Source organism: Capsicum annuum, chromosome 11, assembly GCF_002878395.1.
Source record: "Capsicum annuum cultivar UCD-10X-F1 chromosome 11, UCD10Xv1.1, whole genome shotgun sequence".
NCBI lineage: Eukaryota > Viridiplantae > Streptophyta > Magnoliopsida > Solanales > Solanaceae > Capsicum > Capsicum annuum.
In genome coordinates, this window is record NC_061121.1 from 15,614,065 (window position 1) to 15,629,810 (window position 15,746).

A 15,746-nucleotide genomic window follows, 5' to 3' on the forward strand; every position below is an offset into this window, starting at 1 on the left:
TATTTAGCAATATAAATTTGACTGTCGCTAATTCATGTTCTTTTAAGCGTGTGTGTCGTATTTATACGAGTAACAAATATAGAGTTATTATAATGTTGAATGACGAGACTCTAAAATCATAGGAGCTTGATCAATTAGAGCTGAGGGTCATTCAGAAACAATCTCTCTATCCTTCAAAGGTACGCAATAAATTTTGCATGTATTCTATCATCTTCAGATTCTACTTATGAAAAGTTGCACAAAATTTATTTAATTCTAGTTTTATTCAGCAACTTGAAAGTGATATGTCCAAATTTTCTTTCAATATTTTCTCCACTAATTTCTCCTTCACTCAATTAATTAGCCAAAGAAAAAAGTGCCAAGTGGACAAGCAACCTATTCAAAATTTGACTAAAATGTGTAAAATTCTTCACTATATATATTGTCCGAGTATGTAATATTGATAGCGTTTGATTATGAATTTTTTTTATTTTTTTCCTGAGTTAAATTCTGAAAAATACATAAATTTTTTAAAAATTCAATTTTCACACTATTCATTTTTAAAAAAAATTTCAAGATCAAGATTTTTTTTTTTTCTCACCAAAGTACTCACAAAAGTTCAAAAACAAGTCTAATTAATTTATTTCATGGCCAAAGACGACTCAAAACACAACTTCAATTTTCAAATATCATCTTTCACTTTAAAAACAAAACCGACATTCTGTTAAAATTTACTTTTCTTCTACGTTATAAGTATTATTTATTAGTGGTAGAATATTTACTAACTTTTTTAGTTTATGAATACTCTAGAATAATTATTTTTCTTACTACATTAATTACATAATATTGAATTTTCTTTTAATTTAGAATTTATAAGAGAAATAACATACTGTTTTATTCCCTTTAGTTCTGTATAAATAAAGATGTAATCTTTTAGTTTTCGTGCAAGAAAAATGTAATAAATCAATACAATGTATTTTGTCTATTATCTTTTCAATTTTTTTTCTTCATGTCTCTTTCATTCCATGACAAATTTCTCTATTTTCACAATTGAAACATGATCCAACGCCTACTAATTACTGCTTTTCTGTTACATATGTGACAAAAGTGTTCAATGAAGAAAACAAAACAAAAAAGAGAAAAAAGTAAACAAAACAAGGAACCTTATTCACTCTTTTGACATACGTGATAAAAGTGTTTAACCAAAAAAAAGAAAATAATAATAAAAAAAGAACGTAACAGTGTTCACTAAATTAGTCTTATATAGCTTAATTTAGAAGAAAATTCTCGTCTACTTGTCATATCTCTCCTCTCATCTTCATCAAAAATAAGGAAAAAAAAAATAAACCCCTCCATATTTCTTCTTCTTCTTTTTTTTTTTTTTTGGTTTTTGGGAGTTGAAAGATTTAGTGATGACGAAGATTAATGTAGTGAAAAAAAGAGCTTCGAACTCAACGACGACGTTGATTGGACTTATGTTCATTGTCTTGATGATTATCGTGTTAGGACAAAATCAATTTTTCTTCAACTCGAGACCTCATGATTCTTTTATTACTTCATCTCCTCATGCAATCAATCATCAAAATAACAATGGAGGTATATGCTTAATTCTCTTTCTCATTTCCAAGTTAAAAAGTCCACACTAATGTCATATAAAGTCTTTACATTTTCATTCTATATAAGTAAATTAAATCCTTTTAGAAATTATTCTTATTTTCTTGGAAAAGCTTACAGAAATGTGCAGCTAATCCTAATTTAAATTACTCATTATTCATGATCAGTTCCTCAGGCTTAATGTTTATTTGAAGTTTTTTTAAGAATCAGTTCAACTTGCATGCTCAAATGGTGTAAATAAAATTTTTTGTTTCGATTATTTTGGATCCACATCAAGTAGGAACAATTTAGGGTATTAATGCTCCCTATAAGAACTTTTTTATATTCAGACCTCGATTGAAATCGAAACCTCAGACTAAGTAAGAAATAGTCTGTGTACAGTACTATATTTTTTGACGGTGATGGTGTAAATAATATGTATGAATAGTGTTAAGAGTAATTGAGGTTCTTTTTGCAATTTTTTTATGTGTGTTAGCTAATGAGTCGGTGGGGTATATGAATGTCTGAACAGGTTCTAAGTGAAACTTCTTCGGTGGACTTACTATGAGCTATTACATAGATCGTGCAAGTTTGAAGGGGTGATCATATGTTTTTTTTTTAAAGACATATGAGTGAAAATTTTAAAATAATAAATATATATATATATATATATATATTTATTTTTTTTTTGTTGCAATTTTTGATATGTATTAGCCTTTGAAAAACGTGTCTTACTTTGCTCACATCTCCCTCATGCATCCGTTACGCAAAAATAAAATGTAGTGAACTTTTGGTTCTTTTTTGTGAGGTCACTTGTTGCTTTTAGCCATTCGGTGGGTAGAATTGGTAGGCATTCTTAGGGACATTAATTTCTTTTTCTTTCGGATCTATAGAAAATAATATTTCGATAGTGATATAAATTGTGTATACTTTAATTTAAATATGAATTAAGCAAAGACAAAATATATAATTTAAGTAGCATGAGGGGAAGAAATCAATCAGAAACTTAAGAATTGAATGTATTTAAATTAGTTATTAATTATTGTATAAGAGAATTTAAATCATAAGAAAGGAAAAATATCTAATAGCCTGTTATCCAACATCGTTACCTTATAGCGTACTAGTTACCACTCGAGAGTTGAGACGATGCTACAACTACTTGATTTAGTTTCGATCGTTGAAATACCTTGTGAATTTAATTATGTTTGCCGCTTTTTCAACATCCCGAGTCCAAAGCAATTCTTTTTTTTTTTTTTAATATTTCTAAATTTGATATATAAACTACATTTATACATGTATTATTCGGTATGTTTGATTTTTTTATTTAGTTTTATAAAATAAAAAACATATCTAATTATTTGATACGTAATATAAAGTTATATAAAAAGTTTTGAATTTGTTTAAAGAGATCTAAAAATCGATTCAATCAGTTACTTTGATTTTCCAAAAATCATTGAACACCCTTATCTAAAAGAACCATTGTTTTAACTTTTCTACTAAACAACTAACTTTACTATGTTCCAGCCAATGCATTAATGCTTCAATGTATCTTTCCTTCTTTTTTTTTTTTTTTTAAGAAAAAGATTTTTCAGTAGAAAAATTTAAGTCAAAAACTGTTGAAATTAACAATCTTTTTTTTTTTTTTTCAGTAGAAAAATCTAGGTCAATAATCAACTGCAACAGGTCTCATCATTTTTATGATATTTGCTCAATCAATGGACCAACAATTTTTGACCCTATTGAGTCAACATTTTATACCACCAATAATGAGACAAACATTATAGTTGAAAAAATCAAGCCATATCCAAGAAAATGGGAGAATTTCACAATGGGCCACATCAGGGAATTCACTCTTACTACAAGCCCAATAGGCCCACCTTGCTTGATCCACCATGAAGCCCAAGCACTTGTATTCAGTTTGGGAGGGTATACTGGTAATTTCTTCCATGATATCAATGATGGGTTCATTCCCCTTTTTATTACTGTTAATTCTTTGTTTCCTAATCAAGATTTCATCTTGGTAATCTCAAAATTAGAAGATTGGTGGGTACATAAGTACAAGGATTTGTTACAAAGTTTTAGTAAGTACCCCATCATTGATATTGACAAGGAGATTAATGTCACACATTGTTTCCCTAGAGCCACCCTTGGCCTAATGTCACATGGTTTTATGACCATTGACCCAAAATTAACACCTAGCTCAAAGACCCTCATAAATTTTCATCATTTTCTTGCTACCATATATGGCACCGGTCAGTATCAGCCTCAATTTCAGTCTCAACATGATCAATCTCAACTTCAGTCTCAACATGGTCAGTTTCAGCCTCAACATGATCAGTCTCAGCTTCAGTCTCAACATGATCAGTTTCAGCATCAGGTTCAACCTCAGTCTCAGCATGATCAGCTTCAATCGCAGTCTCAGCTTCATCCTCAGTCTCAACCTTTGTTTGAACATCAACCTCAGCTTCGACCTCGACTTATCTTAACAAGTCGTCACGACAGCATAGGGCGTCTGATCCTGAACCAGGACGAAGTAAGATCTGTCGCGGAACAGATAGGTTTCGAGGTAATTCTATTCAAACCAAGAAAAAACACATCATTGCATGAATCTTTTGGATTGATCCACTCAAGCCATGCAATGATTGGAGTGCATGGAGCAGCACTAACACATGCATTATTTCTACGTCCTAATTCAATATTCATACAAATTATTCCAATTGGAGCTGAAGGAGTATCAGATCTTTGTTTTGGAAAATTAGCAAGGGGCATGAATTTGGTTTATGAAGAATACAAAATAGGAGTTGAAGAAAGTAGCTTAATGGAAAAATTTGGAAAAGAAAATAATTTGGTGTTGAAAAATCCAAAGGCTCTTCATGGAAAAGTTTGGTCTCAAGAGATTATGGATATTTATCTTAGAGAACAAAATATAAATTTGAATTTAAATAGATTTAGAATATATTTAGAGAAAGCATATCAAAAAGCAAAAATGTTTATGGCTATTAATGGTTAGTAAATAAAGGGCTGGTGAATATTGTGCTATATGTATATTTTTATCTGGTTAACACTTCTTTTCCCTTTTTATTTTTTATTTTTAAATTTCAATATTTGGGTATATATGTAATGTTTTACAATTTTATCTCTTCCCATGTTAACAAATGAAATAAAATATTATACTTGTTTTAAATATCAAACTATCCCAAATTTGCAATGGACATTTTCTCCACTTAATTACTATTGAGTTTTCAATGAATGGAAATCCAATTTTAAATAAGAATAATATGTACATACTCCCACATATATTTTGCATGTCTATTTTATTTTAAAGATCTCTGCAGTTTGCATGTCTATTTTTTCTATATAGTAGAAGTACTGGTTTCGACCAGTGCTTCCTAATTTATATTTCCCCCCCTAATTGCTTCGTAATTTATTATACTATCCCTAATTAATTATTATAAGTTATTTATATATTAAAATTAATAATATTTTTTTTTAATATATTATGCCTAATTAATTATTATAAGTTATTTATATATTAGAATTAATAATATTTAAATAAGAAAATAAATATTTATGATGTTTGTTTCAGCTGCTTTAATCGTGATTTTACTATATCATCCTTAATTAATTATTATAAGTCATTTATGTATTAAAAAATTAATAATATTTAATTAAAAAAATAGATGACATGTCTGCTGCAGTTGCTTCAACCATTATTTTTCTAAATATCACTCATAATTAATTATTATGAGTCATCTAAGTGTTAAAAAATTAATAATTATTTTTTAAAAAATAAAATAAACATAAAATGATAAATTAACTCTTGATGTATTAAATTAAGTTGATCTCTTTCAACTGTGATTTTACCATATCACCCGTAATTAATTATTATAAGTCATTTATGTATTAAAAAGTTCATAATATTTAATTAAAACATTAGTTTTGACATGGCTGCTTCAAGAGCTGCGCCGTGATTTTACTATATCACCCCTAATTAATTATTATAAGTCATTTATGTATTAGTATATTAATAGTATTTAATTAAAACAAGAAAAATATGTGTTTATGACATGTCTGTTGCAGCTGCTTCAACCATAATTTTACTAAATATCGCTCCTAATTAATAATATTTTAAAAAAATAAAATAAACATAAAATGATAGATTAACTCTTGATGTATTAAATTAAGTTGATCTCCTTCAACCGTGATTTTATCATATCACTCCTAATTAATTATTATAAATTATTTATATATTAAAAAGTTCATAATATTTAATTAAAACACTGGTTTCGACATGGCTGCTTTAAGAGCTGCAATGTGATTTTACTATATCACCCTTAATTAATTATTATAAGTCATTTATGTCTTAGTATATTAATAGTATTTAATTAAAATAAGAAAAATATGCGTTTATGACATGTCTGTTGCAGCTGCTTCAACCATAATTTTACTAAATATTGCTCCTAATTAATTATGATGAGTTATCTAAGTATTAAAAAATTAATAATATTTAATAAAATGATAAAACCGACAAATGATAAATTAACGCTTGATGTTTTAAATTAAGTTGGCGTCCTTCAACTTTGATTTTACTGTATCACTCCTAATTAATTATTGTAGGTCATTTATGTATTAAAAATAATAATATTTAATTAAAAAAAGAAAAATGGACATTTATGATATGTCTATTTCAGCTGCTTCAACCATAATTTTACTAAATACCGCTCTTAATTAATCATCTAAGTATTAAAAAATTAATGATATTTAATTAAAAAATAAAATAGACATAAAATGATAAGCAGGTAGCAGATCGACGTGTTTGTTTGTGTTGCCTACTTAGATACTTCCTTTTATATTTATTTATTTTACTTTCAATTTTAATCTATTATATATTTGAGAATTACATAAAAGTATTATAAATCATAATAATTAACAATTCAAAATAATTAAAAAGACATAAAAAATTTTGGTTGACTCTCTAAATTTTATTACTGTCACGTAAATTGAAACAAAAGAAAAAGTACTATAAATCACAAAATTAATAATTTAAAGTATTTTAAAAATATGTATAAAATTTAGTTAACTTTCAAAAATTGTATCAATATCACATAAATTGAGACAGAGGATATAACATATATCATTTAAAAATTACATAAAAAATATTATAAATCACAATAGTTTATCTTGAAAATGTTTTTCGCGCTGACACCTCAATTCTAACTGTTGTTATATTTGGATATCTAGATCTGATAATATTGTGCACCCATCTATAAGAATTTCTTAACTTAGGGTGTGTTTGGTATGAAGGAAAACATTTGTCTTCCAAACCAACTTATTTTCCTTAAATCTAAGGAAAATGACTTTCTTTCAAAAAGAAAGGAAAACATTTTTCCAAAATTCTCTTTCAACCTCACTTTAAAATTGAAATGTTCATACAATTCTCAAAATCATCTACCCCGCCCCGCCCTCAATACCCAATCACCTCGACCCCACCCCTACCCCTACCTCTACCCCTACCCCTACCCCCAAAATTCAATTGTTTTAAAAACTTAATCCATTCCCTACCCCCCACCCCATCCCTACTCCTACCCCCCCTCTTCTTTTTTAATTTTTTTTAACCCAAAAAAAAATTCAAAACTTTTTCTTACCCCACCCCTACTATCTATTCTGACACCCCCACCTATCCGCCTACCAATCTCTTTTCCAAAAAAAAGATTTAATTTTTTTTTAAAGATTCTAAAATGTATTTTTACGCTTTAGTTAAACACTAAATGTTTTTTTTAAAAAATATTTTTTCATTCACCAACCAAATGCTAGAAAAATTTTTCTATCCACCAACCAAACATAAGAAGACAAGTAAGTCAACTTGTTTTCCAGGAAAACATTTTCTAGGAAAATATTTTCCATGGAAAACATTTTTCATGGAAAGCATTTTCCTTCATACCAAACGCACCCTTAGTAGTGGTTCAAAACATTTCAATATCTGTATTTATAAGTTTTTTGCCTTTGAGAAGATGATCCAAGACTTTGTTGTAAATTGAAGTATCTTTTGTTTCAGTTTTTGTATGAAATAATTCTATGAATATTAGTTCTACATCTTTTCTATATTTTGTAACAGGTCTCACTTTTATCATCAAACAATTAAAATAGTCCGATTACACGACACATCACACTTTCTTATCATGTGGAAAAAAACTATCTTATAAAACTTTACTCCTTAGCGAGTACCGTCAAATAATTATTATTTAAAAAGTTATCGTTTTAAATCAATGTAAATTTATGTTTGTATCTCATCAATATTAAATTTTGATGCTAAAAAATGTTTATAGTGTTGACCCATACTGACACGGGCCATTCACCTCTAGTGTTTCAAAGAAATGGTAGCTAGTTAGAAATTCTACTGAGAAAACCTACTAGAGTATTGAGAATTCTCTTCAAAAATCACCACAAAAGCCTCATTTTCTCCTAGTTGGATATTGCCATGTCATATAAAATCATTTTTTTAATAACAAACCTACTTATGTATATTCTACCCTTTTTTTTAAAAAAAAAAAAATTTCTCCTCCGGTGTTTTCGGTACCCACATTAGAGCCTGATTAATCCAAATTCATGCCGAGTAAGAATTGTTCGGAGATAGTGCTTCCTACTAAGGATTTTTTTATATCCGGAACACGAACCCTATGCATATCATACCCATTTAACTCTATTCAATTTATTTCTTATACTTGATTTTAGACTCAATTTAAAAAGACCTAAAGAAACATTTCCCCCCCTTTATCTCACATGGTTTCCATGGTTTTCTTCAGACATTCTATTAGCATTATTTATTTAAGAAATACGTGATTAGCTGTATTAACTTTACAATATTTCTAAATTTATTTTATTTGTTTATTTGAGAAATAAGATTGATTTTGTTTTCTTAATCATTGATAAAACTTTTATAGTGAATGAAAGATATTAATCATTTAAGATTTAAAGTTTAGAGACCTCCACCCCCCCCAAAAAAACAAGTTAGAAGGATTTTGTATAAATTAATTTATTCCAATTTCTCCAACTTAAATCAAATATATGTACTTTTGTTCCAATTAATACTCGATATAATATGACTTTGAGTCTTCGACCCTAATGCACTTTATGTGACATTTCAATGTATACATTTAGCTTTAGGAGCCTCATAAAGAAAAAAGTTGTCTTTAGGTCTTTTTAAACCTGGTTTAAAATTGGGAATAAGACATGCTTAAATTTTAAATACGTATAATGTACACAAATTAAATAGGTTTATTATTTAAAAATAGGATTTTAATATGACACTTCAGTGAGGAGGTTGTAGGAATTTGAAAGAGAGATTGCGGAAAAATTGAATGAGAATTTGAATGAATGAATGAGTTGAATGATTCAATGTATATTGAATGAACTGAATTGACTGTATATTGAATGAATTGATTGAATCGAATATAGAATTGAATTGAACTGAATTGAATAATTGAACTTGAATTGATTATATTGAGTGTATTCAATTGAAATAAAACATACTGTAAGTACACTGCCCTATTTATACAAGTAATTAATCATCTAAATAAGATAGGGCTCTAAATAAGGTACAAAATAATAAAGTGATACACTACTAAATAAAGTAGAATACACTCTTAAATAGGGGTACAAGATATTAAAAATATATTCTAAAGATATACCTATTTACTAAAGATTTACCTAGCATGTACAAAAGGAATAAAATAATATATAAAATTTTTCTAAATTTGGGCCGACATCAACATGTTGAGGCGACTGAAACCAAGGCTGGATCGACCTAGCTATGTACTGCAGCAGTGAGATGAAACAGGTGAATCAACCCGGTCTAATGAACAAATATAGTAATATTCCAATAGAGGTGCGAGAGAGTGCTGGATATAGTGAGTACGAAAAAGGGCAGAGGTAGGCTGAAGAAGTATTGGGGAGAGGTGATTAGACAGGATATAATGCATATTCAGGTTACCGAGGACATGACCTCAGAGGGATATGGCGAGCGCAAAATAAAGTAGAAGGATAGTCGAGTAGGAGTGTTCTCGTTCACTAGCCGTAGTATGGTAGCGTAAGGTTTAGCCGTACATATGTATCAGTTTTGCCTTTTGTTGTGGTTCGATTAACGCACTATCTTGTCGCTAATTGTTGTTTTTATAGTATATTTAGCACCATCCCGTCAAGCCATATTATTTTCAATATGTTCCTCTTAATTGTCCGTACCCAAATTTGCTACACTTAACCTCCCCATATCTCCCTTTGTGAGAATATTTTTACTGAATATGTTATTGTAGTATTTGAGACAACACGTGTCAACTAGGAGAGAATTAAGACATTGTTGGCGTGTAGTATATTTTGAGGAAAAATAGTAATAGTTGAATGATATATGAGTGTAAGAGAAACAAAAATAGTTTTAAATTGTAATTTTCCATACTAGAGTGACCATTCGGTGAATAACTCCACATATACATTTATGTGAAAGCCATTTAAAAATTCTCTCTTGCTTACCTAAAACCCTAATCCTACATATTTCAAAAAAAGAAACTTGGCGAGAAAGAAAGAAAAGGAAACAGATTTTATAAGTACGTCAGAAACTTGGGGGTAAAGCAAAAGCTAAAAAAGGAAACAAAATTTCTGGGGGGGAAATTGGGTAGTATACAAATTTTGCTGCCTATAAATAAGTTCAACGACTAATATTTTTGTAGCTTATAAACTTTTTTGTTTTCTGATTTTTGACCCAGCTAGTAATCTAAGAAAACTAGAGAGAACAAGAAACATGTCTAGCTGTTTTTGTACTCGTAATTCTTGATGATGTTGTCGAAGAAAAAGAAGAGGAGGAGGAATTTGCCAATGACGTATCTCTTGATGATGAAATTGTGGAAGAAGGGGAATTAGAGGAAGCCAGGGAATTTGGGAATGACGTATTTGAGTCGATTCTTGATCAAGAAACTATAGAAGAAGAGGAGGAGGAGGAGATAGAAGAATTCGTGAATGATGTATCAGAGCCGATTCTTGAAGAAGTTGATGTGTCTGAGAATATGGAACCACCAAGGGAGTGGACTATACGTCTAATCAATGAAGTCCATCAACATCATCAAGTACCGAACCAAACAAGTGGAACTCGGGCTAATGAGAGTGAATACTAACTACAATTACTATAGTTTTGTAGTGTATGAACTAGAGATACAAGAAGAGGAGGAAGAGGACGATGATAACTATGGGTTGATGGATCAAGACATGTCTGAATATCTTGAAACACGGACGTATTATGCTCCTTCTCCTGTTATGGACATAGATGATGATCCAGTTATTGATGAGGAACAAGAAGTATGCGCGATATGTTTAGCTGAATATAAAGATGAAGGTACTATCGCGTTACTTCAATGTTGCCACGAGTTTCACGTTGAATGCATCAACAAGTGGTTGCAGAGGAAGAAAACATGTCCCTTTTGCAGAGCTCCTGTTAAGCCCACATCACATGACTGACTGCCAACGTTATTCAATAATCTTTAACTATGCAGTTAGAGTACTGATTAGTATTCGTATTTCTGTAATGTGTAATCATTCAAAATAGTGTGTTGATCTTTTTCTTGGATATCAATTTGTTGAGCTTCTAATTTGTTGATCAACATTGATAGGAAGGTTATTCAAAATTTTGAGCATTGTGAACTGTGAACTTGACCTTTTGACCCTTGGTTTTCTTGAATCCATGAATGCTAATGATCTGCAGAAGTCATCGATACATTAGAACGGAGAATGAATTCCTATTCTATTCTGATTGAACTCGATTTGGTTAAAAATCGAACAATGCATATCATGAAATTGGCAGTTAAAACATCAAAATGAATACGAATAATAAGAATCTCTACTTTCACACAGACACATCATTAATTTCCAATGTCATACCGGAAAAACACCTGTTGTTATGGTTCCCTTCCCTGCCTTTCTCACCTTATATCTTCGTACAACATCCCGCTACACTATATCTGTAAGAAATCACAGAATTAAACATTTCTGTCTTACTGTGAATCATTGATGCTAATTAGTGAGACTCTTTGCGCGATATGCCATGCTAATAATAGTTGTAAAAGAGACGCCATTATACATATGACGCCTTAATGCAATTTGTTGTTCAATGCGCGTATTCAAGGGTGTATTGTACGCAGCCTTACCTAACATTTCTGCCAGAGGCTGTTTCCAAGGCTTGAACCCGTGACCTCCTGGTCACCATTTACTCATTGTTCCATCAAATTAGCATCAACCACAGCAACAACAAATACAACGATAACTTATTTTCAACGTTGCAATCACATATACCATCCATGGACAGCTGTTACAAGCCCGGGATGAGGGAGTTCACTAAGGATCTACACGACTGTAAGTTCAAACGTGGAGAAATTTTTAATACGTGCAGAGAAATATATAGAAGGCCCTTATCTTGACACACTCTCTAAACAGAGTGAAACGCCATTATATATGGGGTCTTTGTCCATTCAATCGCGTCCATGTCAATGACAATGAGTCATGTAAAAGCCACAAATGTATTCAATGGCTTGACAAACAACCTGCTAATTCCGTTATATTCATTTCATTTGGAATAACTGAAAACAATTCCAAACACTGCTAATAATAAGTGACACTGTGAGAACTTTGATGAATTCACCTGAAGGTGAAGATCAGATGAGGCAGAGGGCAATGGAGTTGAACAAAGCTATCAAGATGTCTGTTGGAGATGGTGGATCCGAGAAGAAGGAGATGGATTCTTTCATCGCTCACATCACAAGATGAGATGAGGGTTGATTTCTCGAATGGTCACTGAAAAACTTTTCCTCCTCTTTAGTTTTCTCTTGCTTCCGTCATTGTATTATTTGTTGTCACTACAGTTCTCTTTTCGTATATTTTCAGCATCACTTCTTCAGTATGGGATTTCTTTTACGTACTTCATGATGTTTCAATATGCTTAACTTGAGCTAAGGATCTAACGAAAGCAGTGTCTCTACCTTCACAAGGTGGGCGCAAGGCTGCACACACACCACCCTCCGTTGAATTAATTAATTACACTGGATTTGTTATTGTTGTCGACTTTAGTTAAGTGGATGTTGATGAGGATACACATTATCTTTGTAATGAGTTTGCAAGCCTATAAAAGGCACAATAAAACAAGCTCTTCTGCACAGTGTTTTCTTTAGCTTTCTTGCACCAGTTTTAAGCTTCTAGCAAAAGATTTTTTTTACTACATCGTGGTACCATAGCTTGCATTCGATCTTCGATTGGGCGATAGAGAGATTAGCACGCGAGGGAGTGAAAGACGATAATGAAAAAAAGTTATCATAAACGTCTTCACCGGAGAGAAGTATGAGTTTTTGAGTATCAAGATGAAAACCCTATTTAAGTTCGGAAATTGTAGGACTTCATCGATGTAGAAAAACAACCTTAAAGAATGTAAAGAACAAAAAGAAAAGATATAAAGAGAAAGTTTGAGGACACGCCTTTAGATCTTAGGTAAAGTGTTGTGAATGACGTACGAGTTTGGATCGCTGGTTCACTTCAGAGTGTAAGAATACTGGGTGAAAATTGTGGGATGATTAGTGCATTAGATTGTAAGTACTCAAATGAAATCATACGGTGAAAACGTATAAATGAAATGTAGTGAGAAGTTATAATTAGGGTTTAATAATTATAATTCGTGACCACCACAGTTTAAGAGTCTTCAATTTAGAGTGACACAAATTTGATAGTTCTAAACAGTGGTTAATATTATATTGCTTGTAAAATAATGTTTTAACAGTTGTATTAAATAGAGCACAATAAAGAGCAAGTGAGTACATATTCAAATGAAATCAGAGGGGTACAATTAGGGGACATAAGGATTATTATAAGATAGACCACATTATTTTACCAATATTTAGTAGTAGCAATTTCATAATTTCAAATACAAATTATATATATATATATATATATATATATATATATATATATATATATATATATATCTATATATATATCTATATCTATAATCTATAATATATTAAAAGTGTAAAGACCCTTATAAAAGTAATTTGAACTTTTTGCCCTTCATTAAAAGATTTCGTTTTACACAAAATAGTCTTTTTACCTTATTTCTATTATTTCAGTAATATTAAATATTGACTATATTATCAAAAATAAAAAAATTTCCTCGCAAAAATGGGATTCCTTTTTCACCATCTAAAAAAACTAATCATAACAAGAAATTAAAAAAAAAATAATAAAGAAATTTTCAAACCAAAAAAATAATTAAAAAAAAACAATCTTAATGTGAGACCCCCAAAAAATGTAAGAATAAATAATTATAAATTAAAATAAAAACATCCCCAAACGTGAACCAAAAAAAACTATAATAATTCAAAAAAAAATCTATCCTTTCCCAACTTGGTTTTAAGCATAGTCTTTTTCATGCAAAATCTGGTAAAAAAATAATTCAAAAACTGCAATCAACAATTCCATCCCGTGTAAAATGGGTTTTAACATATCTTTTACCAACTTCTATAAAAACCATGCTAATTTCGTTTTTTTACCATCTCCACCATACTTTTTTTTCAATTTTTTTCTTGTCTCTTCTCCATGTTCTCTTCTCTAGGTTCTCATCGTCAACCCACTTTCTTTTGTTTATTTGTTATAAAACTCCCACTTTTTTTGTATTGTTGATTGTTGCTTGCTTATTAATAATTTAGACACAATATTAATTATTATGCTGATAATTTTGCTTATATTCTTAATTGATCTAATTTGCGTTATTAGTCAGATTTATGTTTTTAATTGATTTAGTTTGTATTCTTTGTTGGATCTATTAATAAGTAATGTTCTTCCTCGATTAAAAATACGAAAATGACTCACATATTCAAGTACAATTATCTACTCAACTCATTAATTTTTTTTCCTTCTAAATCATGCGTTGTTGATTTTATAATTCATTCTTTAGGCGGTACCTCTTTTTATAATTCATGCAGTACCTCTTTCCCTTGTGTCCATTGCAATAATAGCCTAAAAGTAATTTTTTCTCAATATATATATATATATATATATATATATATATATATATATAACCATTAACTTCCGAACATGTATAACTCATGTGCTTTGAAAATATTTTTCAGTCACTTTTTTGTGAAGTTTTATGATTAGCTTCCTTGTATGCAAATTTCTTTTTGAGCCGAGGGTTTATCGAAAATATTATTTCTCTACTGCTGGTGTTATTTTCTGAACTTATGATTCTTTAGTACCTCTACATTTTGAATCAAGGGCTTGTTGAAACAACCTCTCTATTTTTGAGGTAGGGGTAAAGTCTATGTACACTCTACCTCCCACTTTCAGGCATGACAATGGTCATATAACACCCACTTTTCTTCAATGGAGATCCCAATAAGCTTGGACTCAACGAGGCCAAATGCCTATAAATATAAAATTCACCATACAACGAAAAAATAATCAAACGTTAAACTCCTCTCACTTTATAAGATTCATAAAGAGTTGAAGATTTTCGTAATTGTCAACTTCAAAGAAGGAACCGTTTTTCTTTTCAAGGAGAATCAGTTAATATAATATTTGTTATTTTTTTTTTCTTATGTAAAATTGCAACACTAGAGAAATTTAGGTTAGATTTGAACCATTTAATATGTGATTTGACTCGAACTATGATAAATCACATGTGAATTTATGTGTTGAAATTTTGCTAAATATACAAAAAGATTAGAGTCAAAAGAGTCGAAAGCATCAAATTTGAGTTGAATAATATAGAAATGTGATGAATGTACGAGCCTACAATATATTCGTATGTTTCACCCTAAAAAATATATCTTACATTATTTAAAATTGTAATTGTATACTTTTTTTAATATTAAAATTTTTAAATCAATTAATTTTTAGTTATAATCTCCTTACTTAAATAATATTTTGATAAATTAAATAAAAATTACTGTCATGAAAATACTCTGTCGTTATTTTTGGTCTAATAAAAACAACCGTGGGAGTAATATACATAAACATTACTATGTATATTTGAAAAACAAAAACTTAAGAACTCTAAAAACAACTAAAAAGAATAGGATTAAAATTTTGAATTCAACTAACTATATTATACCATAATTTTGATGGAATGAGATTTAAGGATTGATATTTGA

At 29.7% G+C, this 15,746-nt stretch overlaps 1 protein-coding gene across 1 annotated transcript; it reads left to right on the forward strand.

The window, feature by feature from the left end:
* The first annotated feature begins 1,222 nt into the window (after positions 1–1,222).
* LOC107848363 (alpha-1,3-arabinosyltransferase XAT3) lies at positions 1,223–4,653 on the forward strand. The gene is made up of 2 exons (XM_016693123.2): positions 1,223–1,575; positions 3,222–4,653. Exons 1-2 carry the CDS (start codon positions 1,392–1,394, stop codon positions 4,580–4,582), a joined length of 1,545 nt encoding a protein of 514 aa, XP_016548609.2. The 5' UTR covers positions 1,223–1,391; the 3' UTR covers positions 4,583–4,653.
* Positions 4,654–15,746: the final 11,093 nt, after the last annotated feature.

Coding starts and splice junctions, on each gene's coding strand:
- LOC107848363 (XM_016693123.2), top strand. CDS start 1,392: ATGACGAAGATTAATGTAGTGAAAAAAAGAGCTTCGAACTCAACGACG. Junction 1,576..3,221: donor TCATCAAAATAACAATGGAG/GTATATGCTTAA, acceptor TTTTTTTTTCAG/TAGAAAAATCTAGGTCAATA.